At 39.5% G+C, this 21,990-nt stretch overlaps 1 protein-coding gene across 2 annotated transcripts in view; it reads right to left on the reverse strand.

The window, feature by feature from the left end:
• RASSF3 (Ras association domain family member 3) overlaps positions 1-21,990 on the reverse strand; it is a 62,292-nt gene that overhangs the window by 23,450 nt on the left and 16,852 nt on the right. The window contains exon 3 of one of the 2 annotated variants that reach the window (XM_063309249.1): positions 19,434-19,436. In XM_063309249.1, coding sequence (XP_063165319.1) covers positions 19,434-19,436 — 3 coding nt within the window. Of the gene's footprint in view, positions 1-187; positions 411-19,433; positions 19,437-21,990 lie in introns of those variants that run through there. The other variant, XM_063309250.1, reaches the window with a different exon arrangement.

Consider the following 21,990-nt stretch of genomic DNA (forward strand, 5'->3'; position numbering starts at 1 on the left):
AGCATCCCCAGAGCTGAGCGAGATAAGGGCTTGCTCCGGAGAAGGAAAGAACACGTGGGGCTGGAGAGGAAGGCGCGGCCTGCCGAGGGTCAGGCCAGGCTCAGGCACTTGGCGTGGGACTGGCCTGAGGGTTCCCGCCCAGCTGGCACCCCGGGGGCAGCCTCGAGGGAGGCCGACGGACTCTTACTTGGAGGCTTGGCTTGGCTTGGCCGAGGGGACTCCGGAAGAAAGAGGTGCGAGCGGTAAAGAAAAATTCCTCGGACTCCGACTCCTCCCAGCTGCTGTAGCCACTACTCATGCTGCTAGTCCAAGTCATGGGCGCCCCCCGTCGCCGTGTCTGCAGGGGCCCGGAGGCGTCCCCGGCGCCGCATGGGGACCCGCCAGTCCGGGGCTCAGCACCAGTAGCGGTTCCTCTCCCCAGTTTACACGCTATCAGGCCCGCCCAGTCGGAGGCGGTACCGTTTACCCCTCCCGGAGCGGCCGAGGGGAGGCGGTCTCCGGAGCTGCGCTCGGCCACCTGTGTGTGCGCGCGCGCTAGCGCGGCCTCCTGCTCGCTTCCTCTTTGCCTGTTGAACGGGATCTACGGGCGGACTTGTGCTGCCCCAGCAGGTGACTAAAGCAGGGCTTCGTTTCTATGGAGCTACTTAATGCTACTTGAAGAGCGCTTTAGGCTTAAGAATACCTAGCAGTGCTTGTCAGAGGCTTAATAAAAGCATCATATCCGCTGAAGTGGGGTGATACATATGAATACAATGCAAAAATCCTTCAGGCGAGATGGCAGATGTCCTGCATTCTCGAGTTCTGTTTCCTTATGTCAGACCATCCCAGCTCTTTGAGAACAGAGGGATGCTGTTAAAGATACAATACAACTTTTGACTTGTGAGAGAGCCCTTTCTAAAACTGTTTCCTTTTTGCAAAGGCCCACAAAGAGAGATCCCACCAAGTTTTAAAACACACAAAATAGTATTATGCACCGACTTGTGTAATGTGATAGAATCTCCACCGTTCCCACTGAAAGGAAACAAAATTTTTAAAAGTCAAATCCTGGATGATGAACTGAAATACTCTAAAATTAAAATCTCTCCACGAAACTCCAGTGGATAGTAACTGAAAAGCAGCTTAATTATCCATTCAAGATATTTATTCTGAATAAATCTGAGTTCCCAGTAACTTGGGTTATTCACTTAGTATTTCCTGCAGCTTTAGGTAAATAGACTCTAATATATGAAATCCAGAACATCTCACAATGCATTTTTTCTATAACAGGAATTTTATTCCAAGCCTTTACACTGATAGCATAAATACAGCAGGTATTTTTACAGCATTAAACTATCATTTCAGACAGTACAAAACTCAAGGAAAAAAATATGTTCTCCATAGCAAAAAAAAAAAAAAAAGTCATCAATGTACAAAAGCTCCATATTGTGGATATAATTGCAGTTTGTCAGAAGAATAAAACCAGTGAACACTATGGTGTGTGGTTTGTAATAGCTAACAGTATGCTAAGATGTCTGGAAATGTTTTATTTTAGTGTAGGATTTGCCCTTGTATATATTAAAGAAATCGGTATAATATTTGATCACATCAGCAGGGGAGGGAGAGGTCCTATGGAAACAATATGTTGTAGTAGCTTACTGCCAAATACTAAAGTAGAGAAGATGTGATCCAATGTCTTCTCAATACTGCTGAAGTTAATTATGTTGAGGTTAAAAATAGTCATGGTGCTGTTTACATATTCTTTCCTGCCACTACAGAGTTAGCAACGTATTATCCGTAGATTATCGACTGAAGAAGTAGGTTGAAGTTGGCCTGCAAGATGTACATTTTATCTGTGTGATACACATATCATATTTTATGAAATGGTACCTTTTGCATGACATGGCAGCATAACAGAAGTCAGTAAAATTTCCTTCAAGTTGGGTTTGATTCCTGGTGACCTCATGGACACATCCATGTAGGGTTTGGGTTTTTTTTTTTACAACCATAAAGAAATGATTTGACCCTGCCTTCTTCCAAGACTTTTTTACAACTTTCCAGTAGTATACACCTCTGGTATTTCTTGGTGGTCTCCCATGCAAGTACTAACTAGATCTGACTTATTTATTTTTTTGGTCAGCCAAGATTGGCTATCTCGACAGGCAGTTGCAGTTGGCTGATGTGGCTTCAGAAACTAAGAAGTGATTTGCCATTTCTTAGTTTTTGAAGCCACACAAGTCAGCGAACTGCTGCTTCCAAACGGTTTATTGTAACCGATAGAAATATGAGGTTGGAATCTCTGATTCTCTTACCATTTTTCAAACAAGGCATAGATGGCATAAACCTTCAAGGCAGGGAAATGAACAGCCAAATGGGCATTGACTCAAAAAGGTGGGAAGAAGAGACCCAGGATTCAAACCTCATGACTAAGATAATAATGGGCAGGATTTCTGGCTGCTACGAAGTACTGCTTTATTTCTATGTGCAAGTCAATGATATACTTTATTAAAAGACAATAAACAGAAGTGAAGAAGGAGATTTAAAACACCACCATACCAAATTTAACAATCTGAATTTAGTTCTGGTCAAGTATTCTGAACTGTAAATATTATAAACTGTTTTACTTAATTTAATGGACAGGAGGAAGCAGGAAGATAATTATGTCTAGAAAAGATGACTAACCACAACATCTGGTGTTATGAGATATTAATCAACTGGCTTGACAAGAATGCAAAATATTCCAGTGCTTTTCAAAGCTGTACAGATTCAGAGTAACAAACTAACAGTCTTAATAGATAACTACAATCAGTATATCATCATCATCATCAACCATAAATAAATCAATACACCACTGGGTTATCTACATCAGTTTATACCTCTGCTTAGTATGACTCATACACTGAATCAGAAAAGTTCTGTTTCCTGAAACCTGTAGGAGTAATACTATAATTTCCTCTGCAAAACTCTAACTTATTGTTTGTCAGATTCCCCAAAATGGGCAAAATAATCCTATGTTTCACTTACTAAAAGATGAGATTATATTCTAACTAAAGGAAGATCAGATCTAATGTGGATTCAGAGGAGGAGAATGAGCAATTGGCAAAAACAAAAGCCTAGGGCTTGCTTGGAAATATTGTGAAAAATACTTCAATAAATATCAGTGTCCTCAATTTACGGTTTTTGAAAGAAGAAAGAAAAGGAAGATTTGGTTATTCAGAATAATTTAGCAAAAAACAAAATGGTTTAATATTTCATGCAATACCCTGGAAGAAGACAGTGGCAACCCAGTATGTATTATTGCTAAGCCATAATGCATATTACTGCTAAACATAGCTCTGAAATCACCAAGGTAACCACAGTAAGTATAGTTAGGATTGCAGTCTTAAGGATTAATTCTATTAGGATTAAAATCTTACTTCTCCTCTGTTTAAATGACATGTAAGGTATAGAGAAAGATTCTGTATGGCCATTAAGTTTATATAATCTAAGGAAGTATCTAAAAGTTCAAACACTTACAGGAAGCATATGAAATTGGATGCATCTCTTTCTCTAAAAATGGATTCTTCTGCATGGTTATTATTTACTTCAACTTGTGCTAAAATATTATTACCTTAGTCAAGATAAATATGAAATAATGCAAGTGGCAAACCAACCTGATGTCTGCAAGTTCCATGGTTCTTCCACGTAGCAAAATATCCTCATGAGTAACATGAATTCTAGCCTTTAAATTTCAAGTTATGAGTTTATAATAGCAGTGAATGAGATGAACTTTGAAGTTTCCACCTTCAGTTTAGCAGCTGTTCCCTGATTTAGCCTTTCATAATCTGCATCCTTCAGATATTTTGGACTTTAGCCTTTATATGCCTAGCCATTAGACTATTGGCATTGAGCTTAGAGAGGTTTTAAGATCCCTGGTTTATCTCTTTTGTGATCAAAAGCTATCTTCTCTTCCTATGTTGTTGCCATTGGGAATAATGAGGAAATGAGCTGCTTATCAGCACTTAAAGGTAATGCTTTATACAGTCCTTCTTTATTATTAAGGGAATTTCCTTTAATTCCATTAATTAATCAATTCCATTAATTAAGGGCATTTCCCTGGCATAATTTCTATTCCAAAGCATTTTCAATTCTGCTTGGTCATATTATCCTCACCACTGCTCACTGTGGAACACAGAGACAAGGCAGGAAACATCATGAGTCAGTCAATGTTTCCTCTAGCCAACGAATAGAATGTAAAAATCATTCAAGGTGCCCGGCTCCACAAACTATAATCATTCCCTATGGTTTCAGTACCTCTGTGTATGTTTTTCTCCCCCCAAAAAATCAAGCATAAATCTTCCCACGTATTAAATACCACTGTAAACCATGATAATGACATGACACTGTAGTTGGGCAGCCAGACCATGGTTGTAGGTTGAAGCATAGAGTCTCTCCGTGGGGAGGGGACCAGGGAACAGAATTATGCCTTATCTGAATCTCAAGGCTGGAACGTGGAGTAAGACAAGAGTCTATATATGCAGAGTAAATCAATTTGGACAGTTCGCAGGGACTGAGAGCAAGGGGTTGGCCAGGACTGAACAGGGTTTGAATGTGATGGACAAATGGCCTTTTCGAACTGTAAGATTGCATTCGTGATATATTGCCTTGGAGAAAGCTCCAAGGTCAGGCAGCAAGAGTAAGGCAAAGGTTCCAATGAATGTGGGAAATGGACCATCCACAAACCTTGTGGAGCTCCACTAGCAGAGACTATGTGCTTTGAGTTATGCCACAGCTGAACCCCTCCCTCCCCCAAAATCAACTCAGCTGCCTAAGGAGAATGATGGCTGATGATCACAGGGGATGTAATCCTGTCTTAGGCATGAAAGCTGGCTCGGTGACCTAGGGCCAGTCACTCTCTCTTAGCCCAACTCACCTCACAGGGTGGTTGTTGTGGGGAAAATAGGAGGAGGAAGGAGTATTAGGTATGTTCCCTGCCTTGAGTTATTTATAAAAATAATAAAGGCAGGATAGAAAATAAAATAAAATAAAATAATAAATAATAAAATGTGTAATAGCACTCCAACTATAGGACCTGGATTGTAATGGATATTTTTTTTCAACCAAAATAATATGTGATCTCAGCATCCAAGAACATATGATAGATTTTCTTTCTCCTATACTTCTACATTGGCTGAAAAAATACATGTTTTTCTTTTCCTGTGCAGGAAGACTTTATCTTGGTACCAGTTTATCCAAAGGTGCCAAGCCCTTCAGGGGAATTGTTTCTTATTTCAGAATGGATGCAGTCACTTCTGGGGTCACTTTTCTATTTCTCTGTTGATTTTATTTGCCATCATTCCCCATTTCCCTACATGCATTCTGGTAGTTTACAGATTTTGGTAGTTTGCAATCCTGCAGTTATTATCAAGCAAGGTAATATTACTTTGCTTAAGTATTCCCTGGCTTATGCTTTATGTTAGTGTTTTCTATGGTAACTGTTGGTGGCTATGGTAACTGTTCAGAGTTTATTGCTTGAATTCAGTGGCTCTACTTGACAGCAACCTGTTTCTCTTGTCAAATCTTAGCATATACAGTACATATTCTTCGTTCCATTTACTGTGTGTGATTTTAGCTCTTAACCAGCACCCACACGAGGCATTCTGTCTTGCTAGACTGTGAGGAAAACTCCAGCCGCAGATAACACAACTGCTGGATAACACAGAATGTGGAAAGGCATAGAATTTCTAAATTAGCTATTAGAGGCACAGGTCCATAAAGTTCAGAGGAAGGCAAAAGATCAAGCAGAAGCAAAATAGTAAATCCAAATCTAAATTCAGTCCAACAACAGTCCATGGGTCAATCCAGCAGAAACCTAATCATGATTTCACAACACAGAGCAAAATCCAAAGCCAAAATATTGATGTCGTTACAGAACTGGTATGTTGCAAATTTTAGGTAAATATTCTGTCTGCAAGATTTATGAACCCACATAATACATTTCCCGGGGTTTGATGGGGTCTCTTCCTCTATAGATCAGGATCTAGTACTAGATGTTCTTGTTCTTATGGAAATGTCTCCAGTAGAGTTTGCATGATGGCCCTGGTCTTTTTGGTTCCTGAATCACATTTTCACTCTCTGAGGATAAAGTTTTCCAGGAGTTCAGAATAAAGGTGCATGAGTTAATATCTACTATAATGTTTTCTCTCATGTGATAGGCTGCTACAGTAACCAGTTGCTACAGTAACTCATACAGTAACTCACTTTCACTATTCAAATGGATTATTGCAACATGCTCTACACGGGACTGCTTTTGAAGACCCTCTGGAAACACAGCCAGTGCAAAATGCAGCTGGCCATTTGTGAACAGGCACTCTCCACTGGGAGTTCCTTTGCACTGGGTGCCAATAGGCTTCTGGGGGCAATTCAAAGGGCTGGTTTTGATCTCTAGAACTCCATATGGCTTGGCATCTAGATACCTTCAGGACTGCATTGCTCAGCCAGAATCAACCTGACCAACTATTTTGTTCCAGGACAGGCAGTTAGTAGTACCCCACTTCTGTGAGAGGCTTGGAGGCACTGATTTTCACTAGCAGTGCCTCTCCTCTGGAACAGACTCACGGATGATCAGACTTGCCTCCACCCTGACTTCATTTTGAGAGATGCTTAAGATTGAGCTCTTCCACAGATATTTGATGTCATGCTGGTTTTAACCTACTACTGGATTATGATCTTTGTGTGATTATGTGATTTTAATGTTTATTTTAATGACAGATATTTTATCTTCAATTTATCACGTATATTGTAGATGTATTGTCAGTTCCAGGAGTCCTGTGAGATTCAGCTGGACAGGAATTTAACTAGGTTCAACAATTTTTGACTTGTTAGGAACATAGGAAACAAGAATCTTGGTTTAAAACAAATTCTGATTGGTAAACAATCCAACAAACTATGGATTTTGTCAATTGGATTCGCTAACTAAAATTTAGTTAAATACAGACTAAATCCCATTAAGCTGACTTTCACTCATACAGAAAGAAAATAGAGGAAGGGGGTATTCATTATATTAATACTTTATTTTATTTGGCCCACACAGATTCATCACTGTATCTGTGAACCAGAATTTACTGTTATATATGAATGAAGCACATATTGTAGTTGTAGGTAGAGTTCTTTGTTGTGGTCGTTGCTATTTTCCAAAATGCTTTCATTTCAGGAGAACTGATGTTATTTTCACTGAAGGAAAACTGAATTAAAAACATGCCAATTTTCTTAATATAGTAATCTCTATATAATTTCTTCCTAGATGAATAAATAATTAGCATAAGAGGTCATGAACAGATTTCAAATTTAGCAGTTGTGCACTTACTATCAAACAAAGTTAACCAAGCTACAAAAACACATGAAAACATGAAAAAGCAGGTTTAACAACTTCTTTTTTATCTGCAGAGAAATAGTTTAATGAAAATACAAATACCTTTCAGAGAATATGTCTGTTAATTTTATTTCAGCATTTCTATTGCCCTTTTTATAATACATGATACTCATAGTGTCATACTGGGGGAAAAATTATAACTAAAAACAACTCAAAGTAAAAAAATAAACAAAACCCATACTCAAATAGAAAACAATTAGTTAAAAAAAAGTGCTATCCTTGTTACCGTAACCCTATCTTCCACATCCTAGTAGGGAGATGATGCTTCTCAATGCATGCCCCAAAGGAGACCTGGTGGCTGAGACCTGGAGAATGACTCAGTAGCAGCCACCTCTCTGACAGCATGAACCCTGAGGTCAGGGGGCCCCACCCTGCTATCTCTTTGAAAACTAATGATGGTTCTCTTCCAAAGAATGTTCAGTTAGGAAACTGTTAATGAGACAGGGATGGTTTTCTCTGTTAATTATTGAATTAGGTATTATTTTATGGCTGTTTGCATATAATTGAGTCACCCTGACACCTGTGTAGATGGCATTCACATGCTGGTAATACATAAATAAGTAGAAACAAATAAGGTGTTCTCACTAAACAGCTGCCAGAATAACATGTTCTTAAAAGTCCATCTAAAGGATGGGAAGAAGGAATGAGAGATATATTCTTTCGGAAAATATTTCATATTTAGGCAGCATTCTTTGCCTGTCATGGCAAAGAAGAAAAAAATCTGTGCTTGGTACATGGGGAAGACAGGTCAGAGTCTGAATAGCCCATGCAGGTTACCATCTCACAGTTTAATCTACCCAATAAAATTATGCATTACAATAAATAATGTTTCCATGGAGAAAGTGACAGGATGAATATATTTATGTAATTAGAGAGTCATATTTAATTGCTTATAAGAGCCAAATGCCTAATATCTGAAAATTAAACATATGGGACATGAAAAGAGTTCCATTCTTAAATCAAGGTATGCTCACAGATGTCTTAACTCCTAGTTAGAGCAGCTGGCTGTCTCAGATAAGCAACGTCTCACCCTGGCCATGTGACTATATCACAGCAACTGCTGACTCTGCTCTGTCTGTTGGTTGTCCTTGCTGTAAGATAATCCCTTCAATCAACTACTGGCTGGGACACTCAGGCATTTGGGACAATCCTCCATAGCCTCTGTTATTTCTTCGATGAAAAGAAGTGCTTCCAGCAGGGCAGCAGTGTTCATCTGCTACTAGCAAAAACAGTAAATAATCCAATGGCGTTTTAGAATAACAAATCTACCACTTTGCATGTTCTGCGGACCATAGTCTACTTCTAACATGCACTGCTATCTCGGAAGAGAAGATGCACACACATGCATACATACCATCTACGTCAGGGTTTCCCAACCTTGGCCACTTTCAGACGTGTGGACTTTAACTCCCAGAATTCACCAGCAAGCAAGGCTGGCTGGGGAATTCTGGAGCTAAACTCCACACGTCCGAAAGTGGCCAAGGTTGAGAAACACTGATCTATGGCTAGGAATTAAGAACAGGAAAATAGGACAGCCCAGAGGGAACTAAAGTAGAAGTGCAGAAATGAGCATGAAGCCTATGCAGCACTTTGGAATCAGTTCCAAAAAACATGTTTTAGTGTACACAGGGATGCAAACATAGCACGACATAGACCTATTGGTTATTCTTATTCTTCTTATTCTTATTTATTAAATTTATACACCGCCCATCTCACTAAAGAGTGACTCTGGGTGGTTTACAAATAAAGGTTATAAAAACATTATAAAAATACAAAAATACAAAAAATAGAAGATTAAAAGAGAGAAACTGAAAGGTGGAGAGAGGTTATCCAAAGAAGATAGTATCTCCCACATTTGTTTACCTCTGGCCCTTCTATTTACTTCCCTTTCTATGATGTCCTTATTCACTCATGTATCCCAATTAAAGTTACTAAAATATGAAAATAATACTATTATTATATTATAATCATGATCATATTAAGTTGAAGAAAATAATCATATACCCAACCTTTCTGATTTATACTAAAACAATTAACCCGTGAATTAACTGTTAATGCAATCCCACTGCAAGGAGAATAATTTGAGTTGAAAATTGCTCCCATTTTTCTCCTCAATACAAATCCATGCATTTCTATAACAAATACGTTTTATTATAGAACTTTATACTACCACTTTTTATTTTTTCCCACTAATTGTTAATAGTATAGAAAAGACTTGCAATAATGAAACAGATAAAGGGAGTTTTGGGGTTTAAATATAGCTTCCAACTGTGGAAACTTAGCCTGTTTATAAGTACTAAGAGAATTCCAAGCTTTCAATGCACTGCAAATGCAATTCAATTCCCAGCATCTGTCATGAAAACTGTAACTTGAAGAGGGGGCCGATCACAAAATCAGACAGGCAACTTTTCTGTGAAACAGAGAATTAACTCCTTGGTTACATTTCCATACCCACTGCCCTCCCTCACATCTGCTCTCAGTTATTTTGACTTAATCCTCATTAAGATCTTAATATTAATAAACAGGCACAAGATTTATACATTGGCACAAGACAGGAATTGGAATCTCAATCCTATGTAAATTCCCACCCTCACCGTCTTGCAGTCAAACTACCTAAGCAGTTTTAATACAGCTATGCCTTGCCAATTACATTTATTTGGAAGACAGTCTTCCCGGTATGTTTGTCAACTCCCTGATCAAAGTATCCTTCTTTGCTATATTTGTAATATTTTGTATTTCTACCCAATATAGAAATTGAAGTGATGAAAAGAGTGCAGGAGAAGAACAGCCTAGATACTGAAACAAAAAGAATAAAAGTCTTCCCCAGACCACAGTCACAGCAGGTAGACAGAAGTGGGAAACTGCTAAAGGTTTTTTGAACTTTCCCTTCAACAAACGTAACTTTACATATGCAAAAAAAAACAAAAAAACCTCCGATTGTCCTATAATTGAATCATCATTGTTTGATCATTAGCTCTTTGCATTTCACCTAAAACCCTAAGAACTAGGAAACATTACTTCATCTATAGAATCAGATGGAGTTCCTTAACTAAATTTTATTTATTCTATCAAAGGTTGCCTTTTGTTACCCAACACATAATACTGAAACTTATTTATTAAAGAATTTATAACCCATCTTATATTAATTGATCTTGGAGTATGATGCAATTATTAAAATAATTCAACGAAACCATCATAAATAGAAAGAACTGCAATCCAGTGTAAACATCATTGCTAGAGACAATCATATTAACAGACAAAACAAGTCTGCATTCAATAAAACTCTTAAAATAACTTTTTAAGAATTATAAAGTCTTAATGGGCATTGAATAGGGGAGCTGGAAATATTTATAGCTAATGCCTTCCTTCATGTCTCCACAAAATGTACAGTTTGAATGGAGGAAGAGAGCATTTGCATATAGACCTTAATACTTAGACAGATATAGAGCTTCATAACACTCCATCCAACTGACACTGGTCAGTGTAATTATAGGATGGTATTATCCTAAAGGCAGTTCAACAGCTGCTTTTTTCATGAACTTTTCGTAGTTAACAGGCATAGGAAACATGATGCCTGTGGGTACCAATATGTTCCCAGATACCTCCTTTTATAATTGTCAGGTTTTCTTTTCCTCCTGACTTTATTTGGTAATTTTAAGAAAAATAATGAAATGGAAGTGGGCATGCTGCAAAGCCAAGGATCTCCAGTTTCATCTTGAAGACTCTAGGGAAAAAAAGCATGGCCGCCTGCTACATCCCAAAAAAGAGAAAGGTGAGCTGAGATGATGGAGAACATTCTGTGTGGACTGGCAGAAAAAGCAGTGGAGAACAACTTCATCAGTCTGTTGTCTTGCTAAACATTTTCAAGACGAGGCCACATGGTACCTTTTGGGGAAACATGACAATACGTTCTGAAAAATCCAGATGTTTCCACTGACTAAAAAGATTGCCTTAGCCTGTTATAACCTGGATTGCAAGATATCAGTCACAGAAAGAGTAATTATTAACATATTACTTCAGACATTACATAAATAACAAAGGTAATTTTTGTCAATGTTGTGCATTTTAGTGCCTGGTGTCATACAGGTTCTTTTATGTCTTAAACCTGAATATTAAATCCTGAAGTGCTGATTTATCCTACCTAGCAGATATTTACAGCATCTTTCTTTCTGGCACATATCTACTGTGTTTCTCATGCTTTCAAGGATACATTTCTCCCATTAATTCTTTACATCTTCAGCAAATGACACATGTCTATATACACAGCGGACACATCCATTTTGAAATAGCTCAAAAGGTACATGGGGATGTTTTGTTTCACTTTTTTTCCCCAAATGGAACTTCTATACAAGGATTTATATCATTATGAGAAGATTCTGCCCTTGTCAGCTCAGCACTTTTAAATTTAATGAGGCCAAACAGTCAGAATGAAGGAAGGCAGACAAGGCATGAATGTCAGGGATAGAAATAATTGCTGGAAGTAGATATAACAAACACACTGCCAAAATTTACTAATGAGCTATTGCCAAAAACACATTTTCCTCTCCTGGGAACCTTTGGAAAATGGTAAATCCCCAAATTTGCAGTAGAAAACAAACACTGCTTGCAGAACTCATTTCTATGGAACAATAAATGCTTACTGTACTTATTTATCAACGTTTTCTTTTGTTTTTTGGGGTTACATATATATCCTGTCTTTCTGGCTTAAGACAGTAACAATGCCAAGAATAAAACAGATAAATATACAGATTATACACATTAATTAAATATTTTAAAGGACAATTTTATAAAACCACTGAAAACAGCCACTGCCATCACCACCATCTGATCTGTAGTGCCAAAGTGGAATAGGAAGCTAGTGTGCCACCTCAGACACTGTCATTTCTGCTCTCATACTGCAAATCCCAAACTAGACAAAACCTAATTAAATCTTATTTCAGCAATCAAATTCGATTAACTACTAAAACATTATCTGAATGCCAACATTTGGCCAAAATATAACCCAAAAGGAGCATAACCTGTACAAGTATTCCAAATCCTTGGAAAAATTAATAAGAAAACTAGTATTTCCAGAAAAAATGCCTTTAAACTGACAAAGTCATTAAACTTCAGGCACATTTATAAGGCAGAAAACATCTTTCAGTTAGCTTAGTCTCATATTGAGTGGGGCTGTATCAGTCATAATTTGTAGTTTGAATTCTGCCTAGAAACAGATTGGTAATCAGTCAAATTGCTGTGAAAAGAAATCATTTGTTTCTTATAATCATTCCCAATAAATAGTCTTTCTGGAAAAGCCAATATTTCTGAAGAATTTTCAAAAGTTGTCCTACAAATTGTATATTACAGTGACCCCAGTGGGACATGATCATGGCTTTTATGGCTACAGCTTCTGACATCTCCAGGAACAGGAGCAGTTGCTGCACTGACCTTTGTTGTTGTTTATTCATTTAGTCGCTTCCGACTCTTCGTGACTTCATGGACCAGCCCACGTCAGAGCTTCCTGTCGATCATGAACACCCCCAGCTCCCCCAGGGACAAGTCCGTCACCTCTAGAATATCATCTGTCCACCTTGCCTTTGGTCGGCCCCTCTTCCTTTTGCCCTCCACTCTCCCTAGCATCAGCATCTTCTCCAGGCTGTCCTGTCTTCTCATTATGTGGCCAAAGTATTTCAGTTTTGCCTTTAATATCATTCCCTCAAGTGAGCAGTCTGGCTTGATTTCCTGGAGGATGGACTGCTTTGATCTTCTTGCAGTCCAAGGCACTCGCAGAATTTTCCTCCAACACCACAGTTCAAAAGCATCGATCTTCCTTCTCTCAGCCTTCCTTATGGTCCAGCTCTCGCAGCCATATGTTACTACAGGGAACACCATTGCTTTAACTATGCGGGCCTTTGTTGTCAGCGTGATGTCTCTGCTCTTAACTATTTTATCGAGATTGGTCATTGCTCTTCTCCCAAGGATTAAGCGTCTTCTGATTTCCTGACTGCAGTCAGCATCTGCAGTAATCTTCGCACCTAGAAATACAAAGTCCTTCCCTGCTTCTACATTTTCTCCCTCTATTTGCCAGTTATCAATCAAGCTGGTTGCCATAATCTTGGTTTTTTTGAGGTTTAGCTGCAAGCCAGCTTTTGCACTTTCTTCTTTCACCTTCATCATAAGGCTCCTCAGTTCCTCTTCGCTTTCAGGCATCAAAGTGGTATCATCTGCATATCTGAGATTGTTAATGTTTCTTCCAGCGATTTTAACTCCAGCCTTGGATTCCTCAAGCCCAGCATGTCGCATGATGTGTTCTGCGTACAAGTTGAATAGGTAGGGTGAGAGTATACAGCCCTGCCGTACTCCTTTCCCAATCTTAAACCAGTCCGTTGTTCTGTGGTCTGTTCTTACCGTTGCTACTTGGCCGTTATACAGATTCTTCAGGAGGCAGACAAGATGACTTGGTATCCGCATACCACTAAGAACTTGCCACAATTTGTTATGGTCCACACAGTCAAAGGCTTTAGAATAGTCAATCAAACAGAAATAGATGTTTTTCTGAAACTCCCTGGCTTTTTCCATTATCCAGCAGATATTGGCAATTTGGTCCCTAGTTCCTCTGCCTTTTCTAAACCCAGCTTGTACATCTGGCAATTCTCGCTCCATGAATTGCTGAAGTCTACCTTGCAGGATCTTGAGCATTACCTTACTGGCATGTGAAATGAGTGCCACTGTTCGATAGTTTGAACATTCTGTAGTGTCTTCCTTTTTTGGTATGGGGCTATAAGTTGATTTTTTCCAATTTGATGGCCATTCTTGTGTTTTCCAAATTTGCTGGCATATAGCATGCATTACCTTGACAGCATCATCTTGCAAGATTTTGAACAGTTCAGCTGGGATGCCGTCGTCTCCTACTGCCTTCTTATTAGCAATGCTTCTTAAGGCCCATTCAACCTCACTCTTCAGGATGTCTGGCTCTAGCTCACTGACCACACCGTCAAAGCTATCCCCGATATTGTTATCCTTCCTATACAGGTCTTCTGTATATTCTTGCCACCTTTTCTTGATCTCTTCTTCTTCTGTTAGGTCCTTGCCATCTTTGTTTTTGATCATACACATTTTTGCCTGGAATTTACCTCCGATGTTTCTAATTTTCTGGAAGAGGTCTCTTGTCCTTCCTATTCTATTGTCTTCTTCCACTTCCACACATTGCTTGTTTAAAAATAATTCCTTATCTCTTCTGGCTAACCTCTGGAATTTTGCATTTAATTGGGCATATCTCCCCATATCACTGTTGCCTTTTGCTTTCCTTCTTTCTTGGGCTACTTCTACTGTCTTAGCAGACAGCCGTTTTGCCTTCTTGGTTTTCTCTTTCTTTGGGATGTATTTTGTTGCCGCCTCCTGAAGAATGTTGCAAACTTCTGTCCATAGTTCTTCCAGGACCCTATCTACTGAGTCCAGTCCCTTAAATCGATTCTTCACCTCCACTGCATATTCCTTAGGAATATTAGTGAGCTCATATCTAGCTGATCTGTGGGTCTTCCCTAATCTCTTTAGTCTGATCCTAAATTGTGCAATAAGAAGTTCGTGATCTGAACTACAGTCAGCTCCAGGTCTTGTTTTTACCGACTGTATAGATGTCCGCCACCTTTGGCTGCAAAGGATGTAGTCAATCTGATTTCGGTGTTGTCCATCTGGTGAAGTCCATGTATAAAGCCATCTCTTAGGTTGTTGGAAAAGAGTGTTTGTTATGCAGAGTGAGTTGTCTTGGCAAAATTCTATCAGCCTATGTCTTGCTTCGTTTTGTTCTCCCAGGCTATGCTTACCTGTAATTCCAGGTGTCATTTGACTGCCCACCTTAGCATTCCAGTCTCCCGTGATGAAGATAACATCTCTTTTAGGTGTGTTGTCCAGTAGGTGCTGCAGATCCTCATAGAACTGCTCTACTTCAGTTTCTTCAGCATCTGTGGTTGGGGCGTATATTTGGATCATTGTGATGTTAGATGGCTTGCCCTGAATTCGAATTGAGATCATTCTATCGTTTTTTGGATTGTATCCAAGCACTGCTTTAGCCACTTTGCTATTCATTATGAAGGCTACTCCATTTCTTCTGTGGTCCTCTTGTCCACAGTAGTAGATCTGGTGGTCATTTGATGTGAAGTGGCCCATTCCAGTCCATTTCAGTTCACTGACACCCAAAATGTCTATCTTTAACCTTGACATCTCACCAATAACCACATCCAATTTGCCCTGGCTCATAGATCTGACATTCCAGGTTCCAATGGTGTGTTGATCCTTAGAACATCGGATTCGCCGTTCACCACCAGCACCGTCGGCCACTAGCCGTCCTTTCGGCTTTGAGCTAGCTGCGTCATCACATCTGGGGCTAGTTGAACTCATCCTCTGTTCCTCCCCAGTAGCATTTTGACCATCTTCCGACCTGGAGGTCTCATTTTCTGATGGTATACCGACATATCTCTGGTTGTACTGATCCATTTAGTTTTCACGGCAAGAATACTGGGGTGGGTTGCCATTACCTTCCCCAGGGATCGCATTTAGTCTGACCTCTCTGTCACGACCTTCCCGTCTTGGGTGGTCCTTTACGGTTTAGCTCATGGCATCACTGAGGTGCTCAAGCTCCAGCACCACGACAAGGTAACGATCCTTTGCTGAAGGCACTAACCTTAGCTGCAAAAAAAAAAAAAACTCCTGAAAACTGAACATCTTAATCTAAGAGTATGGCTGAATTGCAGATTTCAGCCTTAGACTCTGAAGAAAAATAAGACATGTTAAATCTTCATTCTCCAATCAGACTTCTGACTTCCAGGAACCACCATCTTGTCTACCTTAAGCTTCACTTTGTCTGTATTTTCCCTCATTATTAATTTCCTTGGATTTCAGCAGAAAGGGTAGATTGATCACGGCTGTAGTCAGTGAGACACTTTGTGTTGGGGTCAGGGTGCTTAAGGATATACATGAAGGAGTGAATCAGTGTCCAACAGCCATAACTTACATGAAAGTATTAAAATAAGTTTAATGTTCAGGATTTACCTTAACATATCATTGCAAAATCATTTAAGATATGTTAAAATAAATGTCTATTGCTTGTCAGTGATTCCAGTATCTTGCCAACTTATTGTCTAGACACTGGACAGAAGCAAGGGTATATCTTACCAGAAATTAGCAGAATAGTGCCTGCATGCTTCTCTTTACAGCACTGTAAACAAAAGGTTTACAGCTAAAATACTCATGTCCCAGGCCTCACCCCCATGACAATAATGGATAATGTGGGACCCTCATTCTATTTTGGGGAGCACTTTCACGTGCTATTAAATCAATGTTTTAGAAGAAGAGATTTCTTTCTCACTTGGCAGAACCCTGGGCTGGAAGGAAGATGGGAAGAGAGAGGGTAAGTGAGCACGAAGAGAGAAGAAAGGAGGGCAGGAAGAAAAACGGTTCTCCCTGACCTTTTTCCAGCTGATTTCTCCCCAGCCAACATGCTGCCCCAAGAGAATGTGATCTCCCAACAGTCTTTTTTCCGCCCAGCACTTATGATTATAGTCTCAACTTTACAGTTAAAGACAATATTATATATGGTTACTCAGAAGCATTCCTAAGAAAGTTGAGATAGGTTTGCAGTTTTAAATTACCTACTGAATGGGGATTTACATGGTTAATTGTAGAGGTGAGGGTTTTTTTTATGTTATAGCCTAAATGGCAGATGTGTTAAAGGAAACAAAAATGCAATGTAAAATGGAGCATTATCAGGAAATGTTAATTCTAAAAACGCTGCTGTAGCATAACCTATTGGACCTTTTCATAAAATACTGACAATCAAATGGGCAAGTGCCAAGCTACTCTTAAGACATAAAAATTGTTTATGGAAGCCAAGCTCAGCATCCCTTGCATCAATAAAGTCAGTTGTCAACAAGTCATTCTTCTGGGTACGTAGAAGAAGGCACAACCTCTTTCATCTGCAGGCAATCCACATGACAGAAAGGCACTTGCCTGCTCCCAAAGTCAATGCACTTTTCAACACACAATATTATTAAAATATTATACTCTTAAAAAACATATAGAGGCTCATAATATATTTACACCATTCTTCCTTCCAAAGGAACACAGAGTGGTGTGTGGTGTAAGGTGAAAGGTCCCCTGTGCAAGCACCGAGTCATATCTGACCCTTTGGGGGGATGCCGCTTTCAGTATGTTTTCTTGGCAGACTAGAGCGGGGTGGTTTGCCATTGCCTTCCCTAGTCGTCACCTTCCCCAACAAGCTGGGTGCTCATTTTACCGACCTTGGGAGGATGGAAGGCTGAGTTGACCTGAGCCAGCTACCAGAGAGATCGAACTCGGGTCGTGGGGAGAGTTTCGGTTGCCATACTGCAGCCTACCACTCTGCACCACACGAGGCTCCTCAGAGTGGTGTACAACACAATAAAAAAATTAGGTAGCACTACTACCTGACCATTTCATTACTTCTCTTGGATATCTACTGTTCTTTTGCTATGAAGTTTTCAACTGTTTTTAATATTGCACATCACGCAAAGTCATTCTGGAGTTGAGCGGCCTTAGAAATTTGACACGTAAATAAATAATAAAACATCCAACTATAAACCAAAGGAAATGCATTATATTGTAGACATAAACTCCATGCAACAAATTCCCAAGGGCAAGTTATCTTTCAAATACCCAAGTTTTGCTTACAACATGTCAGTGGCAGGCAGGCGGGACTTCCTAGGGAGTCACTCTTGCCTGCTGGTACTGAAAGGGCTCTTCAGATAGATTATCCAGGAGAGCCTCTTTTTCTGATTTTACAGCTCATTGGCTAGTACAGGGAAAAGTTCAGTCAATAGTTACTCAGAATGGTGCATACAGTACAGTTTTGAGGCCTGGAGCTTACAGGCAGCCAGAGTAATACTTTGAAGATCACTATCACAACCTTGCAGCTGCACATTGCACAAGTTTTCTAAACACAGTATTCTTTGCAGTAAAAATCCAATTGTGACTTTATTAGGTTATGGTGACTGAAACCAGAGATAGTTTCACAGGTGACCCAATTAAGACTACAGTAATCAGTGTTATTAGTACTCCTGCTTTTTGTGATAGCAAGGAGATCTCTAAATTATCTTCCAGACTGTTTTATTAATTACAGAATGGAGATCCATCTACCCATAACACCTCCAGTCCATCACCTCCAGGCACATGTATGATCCCTGCAGAGCCTCTCTGTCATGAGTGCCGTTGAGCTAAAGTCATCAGCGCAATGGCACACATGACAATGGCAAGGAAATAGGTGAAGGGGTACAAGATAAGTAGCCATCAACCCACAACGACTAACGGCCAACAAACAATAGCTAAACGGATCACGGAGCACACCCAAGCCATCAGCGGCAATACAACGGGGATCGCCCAGCTGAAAGCAATCAGCAGAGGAATGGGAAACCTGATGATGGGCGATCCCGGAAACCCTCACCCACCGGCAGGGCAATGTATTGGACAAAGGGGGGTGACGTGACCGTGAGCGAGGGGGCGCTGACCGGCGCGGGGTATTTAAACCCCGCACCGGCGCGCTCCTGTCACTCTCAGCTTTTTTCTACCGACGCTGTACCTGCCCTGCAAATAAACCAGAGCCTGATCCGCGAACCAGTGTCTGAGTGTTATTCAGAGGTAGGCAGCGCATGACACTCTCCTAATTCAGAAAGCATGGAAAAACATAGCTGAGCATCATTACCATACTGCTGGTATCACACTCCAGATCCCTGGACAACAGTCACAGCAGTTTGATATACAAAGAAAGAAACAATGAAACTAGTAGGACTTCATAAGTGCCTCCAAGTTATTCTCTAGTGGCAAGGTAGATATTGAGCCTGGAGTGTTAAAACAGATATTCAAGAACTTAAAGAAGCATGAAATAATAAATTGGAACATTCTGGTATATGAACACCAATGGATTTAAAACTAGAACTTAACCAAATTTATATGCTATCTTTTGGACACCTAAGCATTTTTTAAAAAAGAAACTGATGGATGGACTGTAATTGTTCAGCCATCACCACCTACTTCGGACGACCTAGCCTTGACTTACTGACTACTAAGTCAGTATTTATCTAAAACCTCAGGCTCTGGAGAGACCAGATTATTGTCTCTTCCAAAATGATGGACATAATTCTATTCCATTATATGTATTTAACTCAGTCAATTCTACCTGTTAAATATTACCAACCATGGAAGGCAAAGAACAAGAGACCAGGGTTTGGCCTACTATTGATTGATTGCATTATTTTTCTTCTCTTCATCCAAAAATGGTTCTGGAGCAGCTTAGATACAGAAAATGAAAAAAGACAGACGCTGTTTGCAGGCTCTGATCAGGCATCCCCCTCCCACCTTATCTCTTAAAATCAAGGGAAAGAAAGGGAGGGATAAAAAAAAATTGCCTCCTGTTGCTATAAATGAAGAACAGAATCAAGAGAAAAAGCAGACAAAGAAGTAGTCTGAAATTATGAAGAGCAAAACAAAAGTGCCTTGTTTTGAAGAATGTTTTTTTTTTAATCCCATAGCAACAGCAGCAGTACCTGAAGGAACCCAAATAGTATGTCCCAGATCAAGTAGTTCATATATATTTGGTCCTGAAAAGTTATTGTCAAAAAGGGGAGGAGTATTTTAACTCTCTGCCCCTCATCCCACCCTGTTTCCTTTCCTTGTTTCTAGAGCGGAACAAATACACAACACCTGCTAAATGGTCAATAAATATTTCTCCACAACTTGTAAATGGTACAGAATCCAAATATTGACCACCAAGCTGCGCAAAAATTAAAATGTTCAAAAACTGCACTTTTGAAAAGGAAATATTTACTGAAACAAACAGAAGATATATTATGGTCTCTAGATTCATTTGATAGTATGATAGACTGAAAACAAAGAATCAGAGAACGTGTTAATGCAACTTTGCCTATCTTATATCAAATTTTCATAGCCTTAAGATTTCAAATTCACCAGTGATTGATGAGAGATACTGCTAAATTCTGCTGGCACAAAAATTTATGATGAGTATTTAAATAAATAAATATATTTAAATATGTAAATAAAAATGTATTTATGACGAGTTCCAGATTTGTGATGAGTTCCAGATTTAAAATCTGCCATGTTCTTTTTTTCTTCTTCTTTATATTCATTTCTGTAAAAAAATTTCCTTAATAAGGCATTGGGTTTCTGCCAGTTATATTCTGATGTGGATAAGGCAGTGTTTCTGTTATTAGATTATTCTGCCCAGATTTCCTACTCTGTGGCTTTGTTTGCTATGGCAATCTTAAATGGCAAAGGAGATTCTCTCACTTAACATGGTAAATATTTTGTTATGTATCCATAGAAGACTTGGTGTGTATGCTATATTATTCTGCATTATCTATTTCAGTGTTTCTCAACTTCAGCAACCTTTTAGATGTATGGAGTTCAACTCCCAGAATTCCCCAAGCAGCATGTTGACTGGGGAATTCTGGGAGTTAAAGTCCACACACCTTATAGTTGCTGAGATTGAGAAACACTGATCTATTCCAATGTTTATATTAAAAACTTCAGTGGATGTTAGTTGCTCACAAAAAAACCCACAATTCATGGCAATAATTCACTTTACAGTTGTAGGAGAAGCCCTGTGGTTGGTAGGATATTTTTGAGGGAGGATTTAATGTATGACTCAGTTATTTTCCTCACCAACACCAAGTGTTTGTTGCTTTCCATGTTTAGATTATTATTCACAGAGTTGGGCATAGCAAACCGTTTTCCTGTGAAGATACAGATCCATTTTATGTTTCACTTAAAGCATGACACATAGAATTACCTATGATAGAGAGGCTTTCAGATCTGGGCTGCAAACATCTCAGCCAGCACTAGATGGCAGCAAAGAGTTGAGTTTTCTTAATACTGACTTTATTTTAAGAGGATCTAAAACTTTAAATGGATATAAGATATTCTAGGATGTAGATTTATATCAATGTCATTTTGATTTTTTTAACTCAATTTTACAATGTTTGTAAATCTCCTTTTTGTCATTTTTATTTTCCCCTTGTTTCTGCTTTGACTGTACCTGTCAATCTAATAAACAAAAAAGCAAGAGGGGAAGGAGGAAGAGGAGGAGGAGAGCTTTCTGTATCCCTTTATCCCAATCTAGTGGTTGTCCAAATTTTTGAAAGCTAAATCTAATAGCCCTATCTTTGAGACATGTTGCTAAGAGATACTCTCCATGTAAAAATGCCTAAAAGGCTAAAGACCCAATCATATAGAGCTTAATACTATAAACTGGGGGACGCAGTGGCGCTGCGGGTTAAACCGCTGAGCTGTCGATCGGAAGGTCGGCGGTTCGAAACCGCGCGGCGGGGTGAGCTCCCGTTGTTAATCCCAGCTCCTGCTCACCTAGCAGTTCGAAAACATGCAAATGTGAGTAGATCAATAGGTACCGCTTCAGCGGGAAGGTAACGGCGTTCCGAGTCGTCATGCTGGCCACATGACCCGGAAGTGTCTATGACAACGCCGGCTCCAAGGCTTAGAAACGGAGATGAGCACCGCCCCCTAGAGTCGGATTCGACTGGACTTTATGTCAAGGGAAACCTTTACCTTTACCTACTATAAAC

Source organism: Candoia aspera, chromosome 7 (assembly GCF_035149785.1).
Source record: "Candoia aspera isolate rCanAsp1 chromosome 7, rCanAsp1.hap2, whole genome shotgun sequence".
Classification (NCBI taxonomy): Eukaryota; Metazoa; Chordata; class Lepidosauria; order Squamata; family Boidae; genus Candoia; species Candoia aspera.